The sequence below is a fragment of the Anabrus simplex genome, chromosome 1, assembly GCF_040414725.1.
Source record: "Anabrus simplex isolate iqAnaSimp1 chromosome 1, ASM4041472v1, whole genome shotgun sequence".
Taxonomy (NCBI): domain Eukaryota; kingdom Metazoa; phylum Arthropoda; class Insecta; order Orthoptera; family Tettigoniidae; genus Anabrus; species Anabrus simplex.
In genome coordinates, this window is record NC_090265.1 from 266,654,756 (window position 1) to 266,679,073 (window position 24,318).

At 36.7% G+C, this 24,318-nt stretch overlaps 1 protein-coding gene across 1 annotated transcript in view; it reads right to left on the bottom strand.

Annotated features, from left to right (window-relative positions):
• Positions 1-24,318, bottom strand: part of ssp3 (short spindle 3) — a 567,399-nt gene that overhangs the window by 532,019 nt on the left and 11,062 nt on the right. Inside the window, exon 3 of the mRNA XM_068225894.1 lies at positions 7,394-7,546. Coding sequence (XP_068081995.1) covers positions 7,394-7,546 — 153 coding nt within the window. The remainder of the gene's footprint in view (positions 1-7,393; positions 7,547-24,318) is intronic.

Consider the following 24,318-nt stretch of genomic DNA (forward strand, 5'->3'; position numbering starts at 1 on the left):
TTACAACCAGATGGAACAAAAAAAAAAAAAAAAAAAAGGTCGACACCATACTTCCAACACATATCCTACCTATACTTCATCTGCATATAATTCCATTTCTTAATTCTGTTGAACAATAGTGTTACTGGTTTTACATCCCACTAACTACTTTCAAGGTTTTTGGAGATGCAGAGGTGCCAAAATTTTGTCTCGCAGGAGTACTTTTATGAGGTGGTTGTGGTGGTGATGGTGGTTATTATTTTAAGAGGAAGCACAACTAGCCAACCATATACATAATTAACATGTCCTGACTGACTGGCTGACTGATTCATCATCTTATGAACGTTAAAATAAGAATAATAATTTACACCACCTTCCCAGTACTTATCTTTCCTTATATTTAGAATATAAACATTACAACTGGTGTTGTATTTTTTTTTTTTTTTTTTTGCTAGGGGCTTTACGTCGCACCGACACAGATAGGTCTTATGGCGACGATGGGATAGGAAAGGCCTAGGAGTAGGAAGGAAGCGGCCGTGGCCTTCATTAAGGTACAGCCCCAGCATTTGACTGGTGTTGTAAGTTGGGACAGGTTTCGCTTAACTGTCGTAAGCATCATCAGCCGAAAATCAATCTTAACCTAAAGTTAGGTCAGGGCCCCAAACCTAGTGTCCTTAAAATATATGGTTACCTAAGATTCGACATTTACATTACAGAAAATCAAATAGGCTAAAACTAGTGTGAAAACATATAAGAATGTTGATCATGGCTAAGAGAAAAACACATAATCGTGTTGACAGAGATTAAAAACAAAGTACAACATAGAGCTGGTAGTGAAGTAATTAAAATCATATAGGATATCATTGCTAACAGTCAGTTAATAAGAATGTTCATACATAAAAATGATTATTATTTTCTTTGGAATGAAGAAGGTAATTAGAATTGTTAACTAAATAAATCTCATTCTTGCACAGACACGTGAGTCAGGTACGAGAAATCACATATTTTAGTTGACTTGGAGTAGTAACACTTCAAACAAGATTGAACATGCCTGAAGCCGCTTATAGGTAGAGGCCAATATCCAGTTCCTTTAAAATAACAGTTAAAGCCGAAAACATGTGTCTTCATTTTTACTGGGAGTTCAAGATCATGTATGGAGAAAATAAGATGCAATGTGTGTGAATTGAAGTCTGAAAAATGGAAAAAGGAAAAAGATATACTCAGTGCCTTGAAAATAGAGTGTTCAAAATGAGAGTCTAAGATCGCTTACCTCTCATGTTGAAAGAGCGTTGACTGGTCACATTAGCCGCTCAAGTGTTTGGAAAAATAGGAATACAAAAAACGGAAGAAAATTGACTTATGCGTTGACCTAGCTATAGTTAATAGTTTACCTTAGATTCGTAACCAAACTCCACCAATGGGAGATACCACGGAAATCCCAGTGCCAGTCCCAAGCCTGGACAAAGGAGGAGGGTCAATGGCTGGCTACTGAGTCTCAGTGTGGGCACCAATGCCGAGTAGGTGTCTACGGTAAATACTGAGAAATGCTCGAGTTGGAGGATTCGCCTACCGACATAACCAGCAAATCCTACTCCCTAAGGAGATGGGTGAGGGCGAATATCCAGCCCTTAAAACGGGATGTTCTCGGCTATGGTAAAAAAAATTTACAGTATATAATTATCTTACATGTAATAAATATCATTTTTGGTCCGTATTGATGATATTTGATTGAAATAATAACATTAAGTTATTATTTCAATATAATTATCTTGCGACAACTACAGTAGTATCTCTTCTGCCCATCCTTGGTGTGAGGTAACGTACCAAACATTCAGGTAGATAGTATTCAAAATTTAAACTGAGGCTATAACACCAAGACTTCCAAAAAAAGAACAAAATAAGGACCTCGAAATGAAGCAATCCAAAACATAAAACCAATAAGGAAAACTCATTAATGTATAAAATAGTAATATTACGAAACTCAACCTCATTTTGTAGCAACTATATAAACAAAAGGATAGACCCTTCAAAATAAAACCACCATAATAACTTAAAAAAGCAACGAGCACAGGACCATTCTTATAAAAAATATGAGGCGTCTAGTATCAAAACCAGCCAAGTCAAATTTACGAAAATGAGTTAAGGTTGTCAATTGTCAATTTGAAGTAGAAATATAGCACTAGCAGGTGAAACAAGAATATGCTTTAAAATCATCCATGTCTTCATGTTACAGAGCACTAAATTCTTGGTTGTGCAACAGAATGGGCCAAGTCATGCAGGCAGTGAATTCAAAACCGGCCATGTCATGTTGCAGCATTATTGTCTGGAATCTTGTGTTGTTACATTATGCAACAATGTGCTAATACCGGTAGGCAAAATCATTCCTTATATCGTATATACTTTGAAGTTATAATATTTCATATTTTGTTCGTTTGCAACACTGATTTACATATTCACAGGCTTCTTACCGTCATTTGCGCGAAAGCAAACCCATTTCCTGTGTGCTCGTATTTTGTCATTATTGTGTAGTATAACGTGTATATTTTTTTCCGAGTGGTGAACTGAAAAATTTATTTTCGTACCTTGTCCTAGATAATGGAAACATCAATAGATGAAATCCCCAGATCAAGTGCAAGAAAGAGAACAAGAGATACATCACAGTGGAAATCACAACAACGAAAGCGAGAGTGGTAAGAATATTATTTCATTTTATTTTACTACAAATTATCAAAGTTTCTTGCACAAAATTATGTTTGTGTAAAAAGTGAGGTATTTTACAATAATGATCTTGGGAATTAACGAAGTCTGTGTAAAAGACGAAAATCGCTGGCTCAAATGACACCTCACACAGTGATCAAAAGCATTACTCTTCCCGACTCAAAAACAAAAGACGTAAAAAATATCTCCTGCAGAACCACTTTGGCTCAACATGGCAAGATCATCCATCACTGCAGTTTTATAAAACTATAATATTAGCAAGTGAAACAGCTTTCACTGGTCATGAGAGTTCCAACACTGTCTCCGAAGTCTGCATCAATAGTCCACGTGAAATGCCTGACAATAAGAGCAAATTGAAGACTTAAAACAACAATATTACTAAGTATGTGTGAATAGTAACTACCTTAATAGTGATTCTATTAATATCAGTGACTATTATTGCTGATCATTTTCTTTTACTGTGTTATTGATCTAAGTGAACTACAAACTTTTAGTGAGAGAAATCCTATTTTGTATTCTCCTCAGCTTTCTCATGTTCTTCTTCACATATTATTAACCCATTTATGTTGAAATGTTTCTTTTTTAAATTGCAATAAAGAAAAGTAATTGCAATATCAATTATTTATTTTCATTTAATTGCTTTTTTCACAAGCGTTTGAAATTTAAATTGAATACAGTTTTGTTTGGTTTGTTTGCTAGGGGCTTTACGTCGCATCGACACAGATAGGTCTTATGACGACGATGGGACAGGAAAGGGCTAGGAGTAGGAAGGTAGCGGCCGTGGCCTTAATTAAGGTACAGCCCCAGCATTTGCCTGGTGTGAAAATGGGAAACCACAGAAAACCATCTTCAGGGCCGTCGACAGTGGGGTTCGAACCCACGATCTCCCGAATACTGGATACTGGCTGCACTTAAGCGACTGCAGCTATTGAGCTCGGTACTTGGAATTCTCAGTCATCCCCAAACATCCAGTGAGCTAGTAGCATGAGCCATAGTTGATTGTGTACAGTTACGTATTGCACTGTTAGCATTTGGGTCCAGAGGACACATGCTTGCATTTTGTATATTACCTGCTTTTCATTTCTGGAGTTTGAGTATTTGTAGCTGGTAATAATGGACAAAGATGATATTTTTACTGCTTTGTTAGAAAATTATGATGAAGATTTAAGCAAAGAAACTTGCAAGCTTTTCAGTCTTTTTTACAGGTATTTTATATTGTTCTGTGTTATAGATAGCATTGTGCAACCAAATGGGAACTACTTTGGTGGTAGGGACAAATACAAATAGACCAAAACTCACAGAAACAGCAGAGATCTACGAACAGTAAAAGAATAAAATTACAGTAATTGTTTTAGTGGGTTTTATGTGAGCAACTTCTTTGTAAACATTCTTTTCTATTAGCTTATTGTACTTGCTCAGTTTTAGTAGGTACCAGAATTTTAAATTACAAAATACACTTATAAAGAGACTATATCTGAAATAAATATGGCTTTCTGAGCTCAATACAGAAATTTTATATACTATACAAAAGTAAGATTATCTGCACACTTATATGTTTGTTTTGTAAACTGTCTAAAATGTTCATATTTTCATTTTTGTCCTGTACCCCTTGGTATTTGAAACTAAATGTTAATAGAATATATTAATCAAAAAGGGATAAATTAAAGTGAATAACACCACAGTTACTTATTTTCAACTCATATTTATTGTACAGTAGCAAATTCTGATAATGAATCCCATGAACTCAGATGATCCCAAAACATAGTATGGCTTTCGTGATCCACTTACAGATTGTCTTCTATTGTATACAATGTTAATAGAATAAATTGCATGTGCTATTTAGTCATTACATCTGAATACAATATCCATGCATTCCACAACTGAATTAAAATAAGCACAAATGAGAGCGGAAACATAACAAAAGGATAACTGCAAAAAACTTTTTGTGTCAGTTTTGAATAAATACATCTTTCTGACAAGTCATTCATACTTTGCGATACCTGGTCTGGGCACAAAGATGAAAAAAAATTCAGGAGGTATCCAGGATGGGACAAAGTTAATTTAAAGATCATTAGACAAATAACTATGAAATATTGTATATTCAGTCCAATTTATTTTTTCAAATAGACTACATAAAACTATGTTAGAATATGGTGCAGGAAAAATTATATGATAGAACATGCAATCTGAAAATGCATTCTGTGATCTACAATCAATTAGCAGTGAAGATATAGAGATTAATGTTTCATTCCACAAGACAGAAAGCTGACCACCATAACAAAGAGCCTATGCAGTTCAACATTAGGTAAGTGCACTGACATTGCATTTATTCATTGCAAAAGCAAAAGGCAAGCTTGCAGTTTTACGTGACTGCTGATATCGTGATCATAGCCAGTTTTATATAGAAGCCACAGGGATGTGACCATTTCAAAAATCCCATGCGCATAGGTTGGTATTCACACCACAGCCATCTTGATGAGAAGTCAGTGACAAAGCCAGTCGGCTAACATGCCCCCATTGTTAACTGTACACTTTGCAGTACAGGTAACTGCTTTGATTAACCCATTGTCATACTCTGACAGAACCTTCTGTCCTGCGATCGTAAGGCTGTAATATACTTGGACGAACACTTCCGTCCTAGTGCACGGAACATTTATAAGTTCATTATCACGGTTAGCTCTTCAGAGAGATTTATTCTGTTTGTTTTGCAGCCTAACCGATTGATGTCAGATGATATCTGAAGCTATTTTCTCTGTGTAAATAGTAACTCAGAGCTGAAATACAGAAAATAAAAAGCAACTCAGTTTGCCGCTCATTGTAAACAATCATGGCGGCATCCAAGCGCAGCATGGATGAGGTTATTCTTAACTGGCTTGAAAATAGTGATTTTGAAAGTGGAAATGATTCTCTGGAGAGTGAAAATACTTCTTCTTCTTCAACTGACAGAGATGAAAGCGATTCCGATTTCAGTTCCGAGGTGATAGTGCCAACTGAAACTACGTGACAAAACCAGAATGCAACAAAAGCGGGTGAGAAGTCTAGTAAAATGATACTTGGAATTGTAATCTTGTTGACAATAAGTTCTGTAACATGCAAACCAGTTTCTGAAATTCACTCTATAGTGAGGAGGACACAGGACAAACAGAACAACAAGTAGTTCTCAAGAGGCAAGGAGTAACACTAGACAATTACTCAGCAGAAAGAACAATATACCAACAAGCCCACTTTGGAACATATGAGAACCATTCAAATTCTACCTCACATTAGAAAGTTTTTATTCACCAACAAGTTTGTTCATAAACAATACTCTCGTATTGACAACATAAGATTAATGCCAATACATTTTGTACAAATGTTACTCCAGCAACATCGAGAACAAGGTAAATGTTCATAACATAGGCAATTATCAACTGCAGAAAATTGTTAATATAGTTAACGAAGTTTCAACAACAATCATACAAGTCAAGCAACACTGAATCAATACAATTAGCCAGATCTCAAAAGGTATTTAAAATAATTTTAAAGGATGTTCACCAGAGGGTTTCGTCAATACAATGTTAGACTTAGATAGATTTTAGACAAACATGTTTTAACTTAAAGACATAATTTTATTGTTATATGACTTGTAAAATATTATAAGAATTGTCCATCAGGTTTACAAGCATAATTTAATTCAATAGAATAGATTGACAATCTTATATAACCTTAAGTAAATGATAATTGCCTGATGATGCTCACGAAAAAGGAGCGAAACATGTACCATATTAACAAAATAAATATGTAAGTTTTTATTACGTTATTATTGTATTGAATAGGTGGTATTTAACAAAATTATAAGAATTTGTAACACAAGTAGATCTTCAATACGGACAAAAAATGAAATTTATAACTTGCAACATTTCGGAATGTCGCCCCAATGCAAGAAAGCTGTATGAGGGCTATCTGGCAGGGGACAGATGGGAAAATGTGGTGGCATAAGTATATGTGTACCTTAGTGAGTGTAACAAACTTTGCTCGATTTACCACTGCCCTAGAGAAAAAAAAATATTTTAAAAATCTAAGATTGTGTAAAGATACCAGGAAAGTTTTCCACGGGGTTTCATGATCATCGGTGGATACTGCTATAACGGCAAGTTAACCATTCGCCGTGTTGCTAGTAATGTGAAGGTGAACTGTAAATACTATCAGCAAGAGGTTTTAACACCCACTTACAATGCAGATATCCCAGCACTGTATAGAAGGGCGAAAAATCAGGTATGGATACATCAAGATAAAGCATCCAGCCACACCTCTCGTTTGACTTGTCCGCTTTTCGAGAGAATGGAGATGGAAACTGGAATCCAAGCAATTCCTTTTATAGACATGCCAGTGAAGGCTCTGGATGGGTCACTCATGTACTCCTGTGCAATCTGACTCCTAAAAAGGGCCTTAAGAAATGAAATGAAATGGTGTATGGCTTTTAGTGCCGGCAGTGTCTGGGGAGATGTTCAAGGTGATGCTTGTTGCCAGGGACCTCTACTGATCAGCAGCAGACTAAAATGACAATCACAACTGAATTCAGATTAACATAAACAATGTATAATTTAATTTTGATGCTATTTTGTTTATTTAAATCCAAGGGTGACCCTTCTCAGAAACACCCGATAGCATTATAAAATTCTATAACTATTTCTGAGAAATATAATGTGTAACTTACCAGATTTCTTATCTCTTCCCGTGGATGCAGAACGAACACGAGAACCAGGTTTTGAAGAATCACATGTTCTTTTGCTAACTCTTAATCCTTCCTCCTTTTTACCATCACACAGTGGGCGAGGAGATGTAGGAGGCTTCCGAACCAACACTTTACCTAAAACAAAGATATAAATAATTCATTGTTTTTTAAAATCATAAAGCCAGCAGATGATTGTATGTCTTGTACTGTGAGATGCAATTGCCACGATGGGAATATGTTATCTGTGAAGAATGGATACTTGTGGTATTGAGATTAGACAAAGTAACTCAGGAAACCTTCTTAACATTTTATGAATGTAATATATTTTATAAATTTATTTTTATATTTATATTTTTATAAATTAAACAAAATAATCATAACCCATTTTTTAAAGTCAAATTTACAACTCCTACTTAACAACAACTACATTAACATACAATACATTAAAATGTGTCTCATCTTAGTCAGCAAAATATTTAAGCAAAACTATATACAGTAACAGGAAAATGGGGGTTAATTTTCAAAAGAATTAACATTTAAGAACAGCATCAATACTAAGAATTAAAACATTCAACCTTTCACTTTCAAGCATGTTCCCTCTTCAAGCCCCAATCAAAAAAGGAAGCCAAACAAAATATCTTCAACACAATAAAAAACTTTTTCTTTATTTCTACAACTCTTAACAGAACTAAGACAGGAGTGAAAATCACCTTGAGCTTTAAAGATTAAGAAGCAAGTTCAGTATCCAATTATCCTCTGATTTTTTTTTTTTTTTTTTGCTAGTTGTTTTACGTCGCACCGACACAGATAGGTCTTACGGCGACGATGGAACAGGAAAGGGCTAGGAGTGGGAAGGAAGCGGCCGTGGCCTTAATTAAGGTACAGCCCCAGCATTTGCCTGGTGTGAAAATGGGAAACCACGGAAAACCATTTTCAGGGCTGCCGACAGTGGAGTTCGAACCTACTATCTCCCGAATACTGGATACTGGCCGCATTTAAGCGACTGCAGCTATCGAGCTCGGTATCCTCTGATTTTATCATATGATCAGTTAATATTCATACATTCTGAATTCTTATTAAAACTTTACCCTAGACACCATGACATTAGTTTACATGCTAAAAAAATAAATGGACCATTAACTATTACAATCAACCTATAGATATTAACATAAAATTTAAAATTGGCAGTCCTAACTGTGTTTGTTGTTGGTAGCACAGTGCTTTGCATGTTGAAGAAAACATCATGAGCCAATTACATTTGTCTCCTGTCCAACAACTGAAGGTATTTTGTTCAGTGAATGGAATTACTTCAATTAAGAACATGTTATTACTGAATTTAAATCTATATTTGAGTAATAATTTTGAATAACTAACAATCTTATAAGCTCATAATGCCAAAATTTTGTCCCAATTTTTTTTTGCATATTATATTTGTTTATCTTTTCTAAAAAGTCTGTTGTATTTGGACAAATGAGTAGTGTGACAATGATAAGACATGTTATCCCACCTGTCCTGTTGGTTTTACATTTAGTCCAGTTTTCTAAACATTTTTACATGTATAATTTGACAACATTTTGACAGCAGATAGTAATGTAATATTTAATGATCCTATTTATACTTGAACTCAGTGGGAAATGCTAAGAAATTTCTTTTTTAAGCTCCACATTTTCTCTCTATTTTAGCAACTTCTTTTTCCTTCTATATCTTGATTACTTGTTTTCTTGGCCAGTTCAGTCTGCTATGGCAATAGCCAGTGATTCTGTGCTGAATAACTCGACCCCCTAAGAGGATAAGTGGCTTCGGGCGGATGAGTTCTCTTAGGCGGGGTGACAGTTCCCTCAGTGTAGGAAATGACACTGGAACCCATCAAGCAGCATCTGTCCTCAGGTTAGGGGCAGTTGCAGAAGGTATCTCTACTTCATGTTGGAAGCGGCCTTATCACCTGCTGGCGGCAGTTCTTAAATGCCTTTGGGAGTGGTGAACCCATCGTAATAACAGTCTAAAAATGAGTGCAGCCTCGGAAAATGCTAGGATTCCAGTACTGGGGGAGCTGTGACAAGTGGGTGACGAGTATCACAATATATCCAAATCGGAACAGTCAATATCCTAACCCTGACAGACAAGACCAAAGAGCTGAAAGAGTTCATGAAAGAGGACATAGAAATCCCTGGGCAGTGAAACAAAATAGAGAAGAGGAAAGAAAACTGAACGAAGGGTATATGCTGTTTTACAGTGGAAAACAGGATGCAGTAAACAGAGCAGGAATGATCATTAAAAAGGATGTCCTAGAATACATGGAGGAGGTAAAGAAGATCAATGAGAGAATAACCATAGCGAGGAAACAGTTTGAGACAGGAACACGAGATCTGTTCCAAACATATGCTCCACAAACTGAAAATCAAAAAAAGAATACAGAACAATTTCTTGAAGAAGTAGAGAAATATATAGAAGACAAGGAAGTAATTATAATGGGAGATCTGAATGCACAAGTAGGAAGAGAAGCTGTGATAGCAAAGTTGAAAGTAGGCAATGTCACAAAACTGAAAGAAAAAATAAAGAGAGAGAAAGATAACGGTCTAGAGATTGAAGGAAAAGGAGGTTCAGGAAGAGTTCAGGAAAGAATTATGAAAACTGATACCAAGGACAGATAATAGTCATGTTGAACAGGAAGAGTGCATTTGTAAGGTGTGCAGAGGAAACATGTAGCAGAACACTAGGAAAGGTAAGAGAGAAAGAGACAACATAGTGGAATGATAGAGTGAAAGATAAGGGAAAAGAAGGAAGGAATGGAAAACTCAAGACTGATGAGAGAAGAGTAAGACACATGAAAGCGAAAAGAGTTTGCATAAAAGTAGTAGCTGAAGAAAAGTTGGGAAATATTCACCCAGGAAGTAAAAGAAGATTTGAATAGTGGGAAAAAATGATTATTTGGAATTATAAGAAACTGAAACTGTAGGAATGAAATGGTGAGCACAAGATCTGTGGAGAAGAAGGCGAAGAAGAAGAAGAAGAAGAAGAAATACTGATAAAACCGAAAGAGATAATGAACACACGGAAAGAATATTTCAGTGACCTGCTGAACGTGAGGAAAGAGACATAGAGAAGGTATCCAGGCAGCAGGAACAGAAAAAGTAACAGGGAGGGAATCAGACATTACAATGACAGAGCTGGAAAGGGCAGTTAAAAAGATGAAGATGGGAAAAGCTGTGGGAATAGATGAAGTAGCTATTTTCATTCTGCAGATCATGGAAAAGAGCTGAGAATATAAGAAGGATACAGTAATTACTTTTATAGACTTAGAAAACATAAACAACAGCATCCCCAGATCAAAAGTTTGGGAAAGCCAGACACACAGGGGCATTGGTAAGGAACTAATAACAATGACAAAAGCAATGTATGATAACTGTTAGAGCTGTGTGAAAAAAAGCAGTGGACAGAACAGAATGGTTTGACATTGGCAATGGGCTAAAATAAGGGAGTGTTTTGTCACCTTTACTGTTCATAATGATGAATAGGGCCCAGATATTTATGCAGTAATAGGTTAGAATGCAAACTTACTGAAGCGAGTAACAGGTAGAGTCTACCCGCACGACGGTAGTGCTATGAGGTTTGCATAAACATTAGGGGTTTGGCACATTAGAACCCCCTAGAATTTATGTTACTCTCAATACATTACGTTAGAGCGGGCTAGATGACACTTCCTACCAACAAAATTATTTAGTAGGAAATGTCGTCTAGCCCGCTCTAACATAATGTAGTGGGAGTAACATAAATTCTAGGGGTTCTAATGGGCCGAACCCCTAATGTTTATGCAAACCTCATAGCTTTACCGCCTTGCGGGTAGACTCTACTTATTGCATTCTAACCTATTACTGCATAAACATCTGGGCCCTTATGACGAAGGATGACGTTGTAATGGCAGCAAGGGAAGATTAAGAATGAATGTTTTTGCAGATGAAGATGTGATCTGGGAAGAAGATGAGGATGTACAATAACAGCTGAATATACTGAACAGAAGGAATGAACAATGGGGATTGAGGATTAACATGGAGAAGAGCAAGACAATGGTGATGAGTATAGGAAGTAAAACAGGAAAAGAAGCTATCAAAATTGGAGACAAGGAACTGGAAATAGTAGAACACTTCAAATACTTGGGAAGTGAACTGACTGAAAATGGAATACTGGATTAGTAGGATACAACTGCGGAATGCCTTTTACCACCAGGTACGGAGATTGATATGGAATAAAGATGTACCAACGAAGGCTGAAGAAGCAATGTACAAGGAGGGATAGAGTCAGAAATGAAGACATATAAAAAGAGTTAAATGTGCAAAAACTAAACGACGAACTGGAACATAACAGATTGAGGTGATATGGACATGCCAAGCGGATGAAAGAAGAACGACTGCCAAGACAAGCACTTGAAAGAAAGATGATAGGAAGAGGGGATGAGGAAGACCAAGATTATGATGGATGGATTCGGCAAAGAACAGCATAGGACAATAGAACTTGGACTAGAACACAGTGTTGAATGAGGAATGTAGGAGGGACAGGATGAAGTGGCGAGAAACTGTATTTGGCCCTACCTGATGTCAGCTGATTGATGATGATCCTGATTACTTGTTGAGTTATCACTTACAAAGATAGTGCATTTCATTACTTCATCACATCAATTTTTAATGTAATAGACTACCTGACTTATTGAGAAAATTAATACTGTATTCATTTTAAATTTATTGTGCTGAAGGTGATTAATTTAATGTTACTGAGTAAAATTAAAATAGTGTAGGAAAACTGCAGAAAAGTGACTAAAATTATGACGTATCCTGCAATATACTAAACGTAACCTTTAGTGGTTTGTAGTTGAACCTGCAATATTAAAAAATCAAAATAAATAAAGTTGTTTTGAGAACAAATGTCCCATTTTGGACCTTCAGAAATCAGATCACCCTAGAAATGAGGTAAAAACTTATCCAACTATGTCACATTACAATATTAACACTAAGTAATTGCACGGTAAGGAGGACGTCACCAGAACATCAAGAGTTTCACACCCTATTAACACTGATCAAAGGAGTTAGAATTTTGATCTTTCAAAAGGAAGAGGACAACCACCAAAGGCAAATTAGAGACACTCTAGGTGTCTTAATCTTCACAGTACTAGGGTCTGTACTGAATAAGAGTTGTTCAAGGGAGGATGTACAAGGAAAGTGATAGGAAAACCCTGGCACAAGTAAGTGAAACCAACGCCAGCCTCTGCTGGTACCCATGATCATCTCCCCAAATGGGAACTGTATGGTAACTACAGTGTTATAGTACATTGTATAAAGTCTAGGATCAAGCTCAATATGAGTAACATTATCTCACAAGACATTTACATAGATATGCCCAAGAAGATCATAAAACTGAAATAAACAGATTTTAATTTGAATAAACTTATAAATATAATACAAATAAAAGGAGAGCAATAAATAAATTTAAAAAGCCTCCACTGCGGGGCCATAAAAATTTGGCCCGCACATGGCAACAAGAAGACTCATGCTATATGGCCCTATCTTCCAAGGTATTAGGTTGAGATTGTTACAGATTGTGGGCATGTGTCTGACATGGTTCTGCAGCCATATACCAAGAGGATACTTGCAACACCGTGACTATGCCCTTGAAAGATACATAATGAAGCTTCTACAGATTGTGGTAACCCTTTTAACCTACAATATGATCAAGTAAGTAAAAAAAGATAAAGATGTGGATAACAAAATTATAAATTTTGATAGAAATAAAAAAGTCATAAATCAAAAACAAGAACAGATGAAGATAAAAGTTGAATTTAAAAAGAATTTATGTGAGAGAAAATGGAAAGGAAAGGCATTATACTATTTTAATAAGATCTAAGAAGAATATTAAAACTGGCTATTGTGAAGCTTTGATTTCTGTTCACATACAGTTTACCTGTAAAGATCACCATTAGTGGTTGGAATGCTTCTGCACCCAATAATGATCAAAGAGGTTAAAAAGTCAGTTTATCTCACAACACTCTCATTCACATACTACTAAGCTCTCAATGCAACCAGTTGAGCTCTGCCATAAATGGTCAGGTGCTGCCCACATTCTCATAACTTGTCCTCCTACATCTAACAGGGAGTAAGGCAAGACTTTTAAACAGAAGAAAACACTGTTTAGTTCTAGTAAAATACTTTATGATCCAAAACAATGCCTTAAACAATATGCAGTAAAATAAACTATGTTTCATGAAAGTGGATGCTTGAACATTTGGGGTATACCTGTTTCTACAATCATAAAAAATGCATGTATTCACATTATTTCAAATAAGAGATTCATGGAATAATAGACAAAATTGAACTAATACAAGTTATTACTGCTTTTATTTTTAATATTAAACCTACACAATATTAAAAAGATAGAAACACGGAATACAAATACAGTAATACCAATATAAATGGTCCGTTATTGGACAGTATAAATTTTCCAGCTAAATCATTCCTGGTTGCCAGCATTTCACCCCCGTGTGCTAGGTTGAGCTCCTCAGTTGGTACCTAGCACACCTACCAAGACGCATGGCCAGTGCATACTGTGGAGGCCACTGCGTGGGCTACTTGAAGCCGCCGGCAGTGCCAATGCACTGTGAGGGGCTTTGCCTCACTACCAAAAATTGATGCCTGTTTGGCCATAATGTCCAATAACGGACCATTTATATTGGTATTATAAATTTACTCATTCGGGACAAATATTTCAGATTCCCTACGGGAATCAACATCTATATCATGCAAATACAGTACGATGATAATGATGCAAAATGAAATGTGAATTATGAACCCATTAAATATGAAACCTACACAATATTAAAAAGATAGAAACATGGAATATAATGATGAAAATCAAATTGGCAGAATAAATGAACTATAGCCCAAACCAATTCTCAATAATATAGGTAAGCATGCTTAGCGCTCTTAACAATAAGACTGTAGACTCCAAATACTTTCCGCAAAATGTCGCGCTCATTCTTCAGTCAGTCTGTTAACAAATGAACGACATTAAACGAATGATGTTGAACATAGCTTCACGTGACCCATAGTTACAAGCAAAATGAGTTGTCTACTTGTTAGTGAAGGTGCACATAGCCAAAAATACACAAGAGTTTAATTTTCACGAAAACCGTTTAGAATAACGAAGAAAATGCACATGACATTTCTTGTAGAAAATTTATTTTTAAATCCACATGGTGTACTTCATTTTTCAATACGGCCAACTGTTTATCTGTCATTCTATTTATTTCACCGTGGACAACAGCCAAAGCTAAATTTTCTTGAAAACCATCTATAGTTATGAAGAAAATGTACACAACATATCTTGTATAAAATTGAATTTTAAGGCCACATGGTGCACTTTATTTTTTTTGATAAGGCTAACTGTTTATGGATTATTTCAGTTGTAGAAAAAAATTGCCCAAATTTGGGACATACCCCTGTAAAATTCCCCACTAGTTTGAAAACGTGAAATATATCGTAATCAAAAGTATCCCTTGAGAGACTCGGGATTTCAAGCTATGTCTTTATCAAATTTCAGCTTAATTGATCCAGTAGTTTTTGAGCCTATCTAGAACAAGCAAGCAGACAAGACACCATCTCATTTTATTAATGATAATGTTATTGTTTTTACATCCCACTAACTACTTTTATGGTTTTCAGAGACGCCAAGGTGCCAGAATTTTGTCCCACAGGAGTTATTTTACGTGCCAGTAAATCAACCGACATAGGGCTGACGTATCCGACCACTTTATAAAACCATCAGACCAAGCCAGGATCGAACCGGTCAATTTGGCTCTCACCATTATTATTATTATTATTATTATTATTATTATTATTATTATTATTATTATTATTTCTGCCTCTGTAGCGTAACAGTTACTGTTATTAACTGTCATCCTTGGAGGTGTACCTGAAAAAGATTGTTATTATTATTATTATTATCATTATTATTATTATTATTATTATTATTATCATCATCATCATCTACCCTTATTCCTATTATTATTGTACCGGGCGGTACACCTCTACTCTGTTTATTTAAAAGTTGCGCCAGTTGAAACTCCTCTTCTGGAGGAAGGTTGAACTTTATCTATTCTATTAATTCTCTACTTTCTCAGAAGATGTCACCACGTGGAAAATTTTGAGTTTTTGAACTGTGTCACTTTTGATGTGTTTTTGTTTCGCTTGAAGTAAGAAGTGTGAACTTTCTCTTCTAGAGGACACTACTGAAGAATTACAATAGTGCAACCTAGTGCGAAATCAAAGAACTATTTTGTTGGAGAAATTTTTATTTCAAAAGTTTGTTTCTTGTTAAATTTCTTTCTGTTATTGTTTAAGTTGGCTGTATACCCCTCTTTTTCCCCTTAGTTTGGATCTAGCCAATCCCGAATTTCTTTAATTAATTTTCCACCAATAATGTGTTTCTTTTTCCTCTATGTAGGGGTTTCTTTTCCCGAACCAATAAAGATTTTGTGGGAGGGTGTTTTATTTCCCCTAACGCCTAGAATCTTCCGCGAGAGGATATAAACTGCTGATTTTGGGGTCTCCGGGCCACTTCTGTTCCATCTTTCAGTGTATTAAGTACTTTGCAGGAGGCGGGAAGCGCCTCTTTCCTCGGCAGCGATCTACTACCAGGTAATGGCCTATTAATATCTTCTTTTCTTGCTAGGTCGGCAGTTTAACTCTCGCGGCGGGTTCGAAGCGTTTTCCATCATGTAACCTTTTCCTAAAATGTAACTACTCTTTTCTTCTTTTCTTGTAAAGTTACATATTGGGATAGAGAGTGCTAACCCTCTCGAGCTCCCACTCACATTTGTTTTGAGGTGAACTTATTTTCTCAAACTTTTCTTCGTTTATGTAATGTAAAGTGTTCTTCTCTAAGTCACCTCTGTAGTATGGGATTAGCCCTTGCGTTAGTGGCCCAGAGCCAGATTAGGTTTTAAAAGCAAAGTGTATTAGGAGTGCAAGTTCGCCTCCTCTCAAGTTGTATTTTAGAGGTCATGTATTAATCTTTTCTCACCTAATAGACCTCAGTAGGTTGGGTATTTTACCCCTGTGTATATGTCCTTTGAGGACGACTTGAAAGTTGAGTTTGGTGTGGCCTGGGAGAGGCTTAACTTTAAGAGCGAGTGGCTCTTTTCTAAAACTGAGAGTTGTATGCCTCGAGGAGGCTTTGCTGTGTAATTTGGAGCAAGGGCTCCAGGGTTTGAGTGGGGTCTTCTGCCCCTTTTGTTGAAATTGGTATATCGTAAAGTTGAGCTAGTTGCTCAAGAATTGTATTTTCAGGGCTCGAAGCCCAAATTCTTTAATCCCTGTAATTGTACATTTCAAGTTGTATTTCGGCTACTAAGTACCTGTTCTATTTGTTGTTACCTAATTTTGAAAAGAAAATATAACCTTGTTAAATTTTAAAATTTAATTTCTCTTTAGTAGCTTGAGACCTATTCACCACCCAGCACCTTCTTTCATGCTTAACTACCACAAAAACTCGGTAACAATTATAATTGTCATCATCATCATCATCAGTAAGGAAAGCAATGGCAAATTAACTCACTACTCACCTTACCTAGCACACCTCATATTGGCACCACCATCAGATTTTGCACTTTCCCTATGACCACATAACTTTTCTGATGGTACTATTTGAGAATCCAATCAGCATCTGGGCTGATAACCTAACAAACAGACAGACATACATCATCATTGGCTCTATAGCCCTTTGTGGACCTTGGCCTTCCTCAGAAGTTTCTGCATGCCTTTCCTGTTCAGTGCCATACTCCTCCAGTTCTTAATTCCCAGGGTCCTGAAGTCCTGACGCATACATTTTTCCCACCTAAAACATTTATGATACAATTCTCACGTCCAGCAAACATTTGCCGCATTGTTGTAAAGAAGTTAGATCATCTAATTTTCCATTGGATTTCAAAACAAGTTTGTATAATAGTTTGCGTTGTCAGCCCTACGCCAACCCCCAGGAATCCAGGACGACAGATTTTTTTCCTGTTAGGGTTGTCTCCCTTAGTTAATAGATCCAAAACTTTAAAAGCATCGGGAACCCGCTTTTCCGCCCTTACATGAAATGACCATTTAAATGTTTCCCAGGATCCATGGTGTGGACATGCATGCATCAGACTTGGTAGGAATGAATGGCATTTCCTGTGTTTTATTGGTACATCTCTATCAGCAAGAAGAGCACCCACAGGACCACATACTATCCCCCTGAATTGTTGTTGTTATTATTATTATTATTATTATTATTATTATTACAATTTTTTCTCATACTAGAAACAAGTATAAACAAAGTTAGGCTACAACAATTCTGAAACAACTACATTATAGGCCTACTATATTTATTACTCCATTCAATCATATAGATGTGATAAAGGACATGTCACAAAGATAAAAATACTGAAGTATTACATTAGGTACACTGACGTTCATAAACACTGTATATGACAATATTACTTCAAAAATTAATCTTTTGTAAAATACATCTACATTGAATATAAATTATCTTAATTCATAGTTATGTCAATATTACACATAAAATAGACTGGCTCATACAGAAAAAAAATATTACAATACCATTTTGAGAAATACATTTAATAGATAATAATTTTTACACGGAATGCCGATGACATAAATATTCTGTTTTAGAATAATAACACACTAACAGATCTGCACAAAAATTGTATGCAAATACAAAAAAACACTCAAAAATGTCCAGAAAAGATGACGTTGCACAAGTTTCCTCATGAATTTGTTTAGGCCTATATGCTCCAGTCACTCTAGAAAATCCTGGAGCTATTTATCCATTAGCACTGCTAAGAGCAATTTCTAAATCCATCATATGATGGTGCTCATACACCCAGAAACTCCTCATTAACCCTTTAATGCCTAACGTGTCTATATGATCATGGCCAGCATTGTTTCATTTACATTGCTTGCAGTGCTTTGTATAGCTCTGGAATTCATTGCTGACTGTACAGGTCAACCAAAGAAACTTCTGGCAACTGTGTTGAGCATATAAGTAAGTAATATTTACTGACTTATGATGGCACGCTTCAAGTACGTTTGATATTTCACAACTGTTTTTGATTAGATTACACAACTGATATGCTGAATAAGTTCAGAAATGATCTATCTTCATGTTATGATGAAGTGAATTTACATATAATTGCAAACATTACTCATAAAGCCACTTAACACACTGCGTGATCAGATGATCACACCAGGCGCTTGTGTTAGTTATTCACTTTGTACACGCGTTCATATATGTTTTATGTCAGAGGTTACGCTACCCATCACAATTACTATCATACAGCAATTTCTACTGAAGAAATGAACTTTGGTTGACTTAAGGTCATCTATTCTACATTTACACAAATGTCGATGAGTTATCTTGAGTACATTTATAGTCCTACATTTCTTTTAACAGGGACAGGATCTAGATTTTGAAGAATGCATGGTGGAATATTATGGCAGAAAAAGCTGCAAGCAATTTATCCAAGGAAGGTCCATCTGTTCAAACACTTCCTCAGCTATTCAAAAGTTTTGATATTTACCAAGGAAAGAATCCTCATGGTAATAGATTGTTAACAATGATTTGGTTGTGTACTGCTACTGATGCATGATCAGCACTTGGTGAAAGGTCACACGTGCCCTTTTGATTATGTTTCAAAATTATTTTTACCGCAATGGCACTTCGGGCTCATCTAAAATTTTGCAGTTAAGGCACTACAGGGGGAGTTCGAGAGAATGGAATTCCCAAATGTCTTTAAATGAGATGAAGAGACAAGCTCGTGGGATATACAACATGGTAACTAGAACAGTAGAAGTATTGTTCGTTGGGCTGATAACTCTGTAGGTACCACAGAATCAACTTGCTATGGCGTTGAACCAGTTTCTACGGTGACGCGACACTCTCAGGAAGAAAAAAGGAAAGTATGTGTCAAGCAACTGGCTGTGTTTGGAGCTTATGATGATGAAATGGGCGGAACAGACAGGATAGATCAGAATGTGTCGTACTACAGAGTACGTATTGACCCCATACTGAAAGAGAATCTTGGTATCAATTACATTTATTCCATAAAGTTTGACAATGAAATAAAATGTTTATAGTAAAGTGAGGGAGCACCGAGGGTTGGCGGCCAGCAGCTTGAGCAAGGACACGTGGTAAAAATGACAACCCAGTCATAAATTCTCTTTAGGAATGGGAGAGAACGACAGGAAAAGGATGGCCCACTTCACGAGAAAATACTATGGGAAACAATACACTCGATTCCCAGCTCCACGATGGCCAAAAAAGTGTGCCTATGTGAGCAGGGGAGGAATCGAATTCGAGAGCCCCAGGAGTGGATGCACAACTGACCTGCCAATGAGAGGAAGCATTATATTAATTACTACTTGGTGACTGGAGGAAACCGAGAGAAATTGAAGTGAAGAGTACTCAGGAAGGAGGTGACCAAGGTGATAAATTTAGCCGCACGGAGAGACAAGAACTTAGCAGGAGCACAAGTACTCATTCAATTATACTGAATTGCGTTGTATATTTCTATATATACGTTCCCGCAACCGAGACAAATACGGGACCTTCAGGACATTCTCCATTCTACTTTGGCGTTCGAGACCGCAGCGCATGACCTTGAATGTGCCGCGCTGATCACCGGGAGTTGGCTGTTTTGCTTCTACAAATCTATTCGTCTGCGACTTCAAGTTATTTATGATCTTCATATATTATTTGATAGTGTTGTGACTTTGTGCCTGACAGAGTGTGGAAACTGACCCATTTGACCGTTCTCCAATATTCATAAACATTGTGAGACTTCGCCTATCAATGCGTGTGCCATACTACCATTCTTAATATTACGTACTGTTTTCTTTTAAGTGACTCACAATTTCTACCCCCATCGTTAATTTATGTTTCATCTTATACCGATCCAGAGTTCACTTAATCTTTTCCTTTTTCTTTTTCATATGCATTGTTTTACATGTTTTACGGCTGACGATGACCTGGACTAGGGTCGAAACCGGTCCCATTTATAGTTAATATTAAATAAGAATGTAATCACTACATTTCTTTCTTTTATGTATTGAATAGGTTGAACCTCTTTTTCAATTATTTAATTTTTAACATTCTGACATTGGTCGGAGACATTCTGACATTCTGATATTCTTGTGACATTCTTACATTTTACTTGTAGTTAGACATTCTATACTCTTTTACTTCATGTTATTGAGTTGCATAGGCACTATTAACTTTACTTGCATGCAAACCCACTTGTTTGAACACATGAAGCAGTTCTATCTTGAACATGTGTGCTTGGAGTGGACACTTCTACACTTGAATTCTTCAAGTATTATAGATCTTACCGTGTCACTGCATGTATTTGCACCGAGCGTTATTAAGAGTTAGATATGAAATAGAATACTTTATGGTAGACAGTCAGTTACAGTTAAATGTCTCATTTCACAACTGAGTAGTGCGATTGGTATAGAAAGAACACAGTGATAATTGTACTGAACATGTTAGTCAGTGGAAATTTCAATTCACATAGCAGTGTGCAGTACGCGTGTGCGACCAACGTCGAGGTTATAAAACTCATCGTTGGGTCCGTATTGAGCAATGTATACCTTTGTAAAAGAATTTTTATTTTTTGAGTCCACCTTTTCAATACATTGTGTTTTTTATTAATTTACACAAATATTTTTACATTATTATGTCATAAGCGGGACATGTTTCGCCTATTTTTAGGCATTTCAGCTGCTGTTCCTATTACCTAAGATCAAAATAGCCAGGATCCTGAATTTTGCTTAATAATACTATAATTAAAATGGTTATACTGACAGGAATTTTTAACTAAAATATTTTTGTGTTTAATATGTGTCCTGTAGAAACATCCAGCTGATGTGGATAGTTATGACTAGTGATTTTTTTTTGCTAGGGGTTTTACGTCGCACCGACACAGATACGTCTTACGGCGACGATGGGATAGGGAAGGCCTAGGAGTTTGAAGGAAGCGGCCGTGGCCTTAATTAAGGTACAGCCCCAGCATTTGCCTGGTGTGAAAATGGGAAACCATGGAAAACCATCTTCAGGGCTGCCGACAGTGGGATTCGAACCCACTATCTCCCGGATGCAAGTTCACAGCCACGCGTCCCTAACCGCATGGCCAACTCGCCCGGTATATGACTAGTGAATTGTGTTAACAAGTACCATACATAAAAACATTTAGCTTATATACAACTGCTCTGTCTAAAAAGGGATGAGTTTAAAATTATTATACATTTGATAAAAACATAATGATATGCTTTAAAAAACTTGTGATGACATTGGTTGGTTTAGGTTATATTAGTCTGTAATATTCAATGTGCGTGCTCTCACTGGAATCTTCATGGACCTGAGTGTCACCTTGGTAATAAAATTTGGTAGTTTTCCCGTAAGATACTGCATAATCAGTTGTCCGAATGTTGCTTTATGGTGATTAAATTATGGAATCTTCATGGACCTGAGTGTCACCGTGGGAATAAAATTTGGTAGCGTTTCCATACGATATTGCGTGATCCGTTGTCTGAATGTTGCTTTATGGTGATTAAATTATGTAAAATCCTGTCGCTGTGTGGGTTTGAAAAGGGGACTTTTCAAGGTTGTTGTGACATTTGTTGTGGTCTTGTTGCGTCTTTCAAAGGTTGATATTGGTGGACTGAGAGTCTATAACAAAAAAGTATGTCATAGATGTGAAGTTTGTGTGAACTGATGTATAAAATTGGGATGTTAAGCGGCCTCTTACTCACCTCCTCACCTCTCCTGTGGCTGGCTTGCTCTTGTGCCACCTGCTGTCTGACTGGCGATGGCTAATTCCGTGCGCCTCGTGTTGCATCTGTGTGTGTTGTACGGAGGGTATGGGTTGGGGAGGGGTGGGCGGATGAGGTATTGGCTGTTCTCGAAGGAGGGTTTTTTCTGTGGCTGGAGCTTTTACGTGTGGAATTTTATTGACGTTTTGGAACATATTTTCTTTTATTTTAAATATTTTTAATAATTGTGAGATTTGATTGTATAAAGGATTTTTACTCTCTATAATGTTATTTGTCTGACTCGTTGGCTGAATGGTCAGCGTACTGGCCTTCGGTTCAGAGGGTCCCAGATTTAATTCCCGCCCGGGTCAGGGATTTTAATCGGTTCTGATTAATTTTTCTGGCTTGGGGACTGGGTGGTTGTGTCCGTCCCAACACACTCCTCTTCATATTCAGATAACATACAACACTACCAACCACCACAGAAACACTCAATAGTGATTACATCCCTCCAAATAGCATTAGCGTCAGGAAGGGCAGTGCGACGCAGTTCGCACCTGCGACCCCACAAGTGTTGGGGAAAAAGCAATAGGAAAAACAAAGTCTCTATAATGTTATTTAAATTGTGGTTTCTATTGAAGAACTGGTCTATGAAAATGTAGAATGTTTTCGTATTCATTCATCAATTTGCCTTTTTTTATTCACTTTAGTATAATTAAATATTGTTCTATGGTCTTAGGTCGTAGGAACAGCAGCTGAAGATGCCTCAAAAATAGGCAAAATATGCCTCACTTATGACATAATAATGTAAAAATATTTATGTAATTCAATAAAAAACAACGTATTAAAAAGGTGGACTCAAAAAATAAAAGTTCTTTTAGAAATGCAACGTCGAGGTGCCGAGGTCATATTCCAAGAGTACAGAACAGTGTCAATAAGTAGTGCGGTGAACGTTCTGTCGGGCTACCGCAGCACGAATCAACTTATAAACCCATAAACTGTGAACAGGCGGAGATAGACCAAGATAACACCTAGATTAACGCCAACAGTAGCCATAAACTTAGCTAACCCATAGATAGCTCAATAGGTAACAACAGTTACAAAATATTACCAGGCTACTGCCGAGGCACCGGTGTATGGGTGGACCAGCGGACCCAGCCACAGAATCATCAGATCCGGTACGAGAACACAGCAATGGACCGCAGCAGCTGAACCAGATTGAAGATGGACCTGATTCTTCCATATCCTACGTCAGTGACCATGGTCATGTACAGTATAAAGGATGGGACCTTCCGACCGGATGAGGGGCATGGGGTAACCTGAAGGTTGTGTAGCAATTACCATTTTAATTATGTAGTACTCTACGTAAATATTTAGAAGGTTTTTGTTTTGTAAATAGTAAGGTGGTGGAGAGCAAGTGTACGCAGGCGGCTAAATATACGCAGTCAATTTTTTCAGCTGTTGACATCACTGGTCGACAGCTGAGAGTCTAAAAGAACTCTGGACGTTTACAACCGCAGTGAAATTTTGATTGAGAGTTTTCGGATTCATGAATTTAATTTGCATTTTGATTGATTTGCTTGTCTTACTATTGTTTGTTGATATCTTGAATAAATTAGCAATTTTTTTTTTCACCAATTGTTGCCCATTATTTAGTAGACAGCTTCACCCATTATACAATGTTCATCTGTCAAAGTACATATTCCCCAAAATCTGTATGAGTGGTAAACTTAGACTTTTCTTAGAGAGTTAGGACCAGACACGCCTGAGTGATTGACTAGTTGGGGCATCACCAGATTTTGGTGGTGATATGGAGACAGTACATGTGGAAAGAAATTATGGTGGTCACTGGTCACATGGCTCCTGGACATTTCCGTAGACTATCCCATTATCATTCATTCTAGTAGGCTTTTGTGTAACGTCTGATAAATGCGGGCTGCAGATTTCTCTACCGTGTTGGGATATGTTACCCTTATTTTCTAATATTCTCATTTATAATGGCTATCCTCTCGCTTTTCTTGTTGATAGAGGAAACCACTTAATTGTTTGTAATATTATCCACAAGCG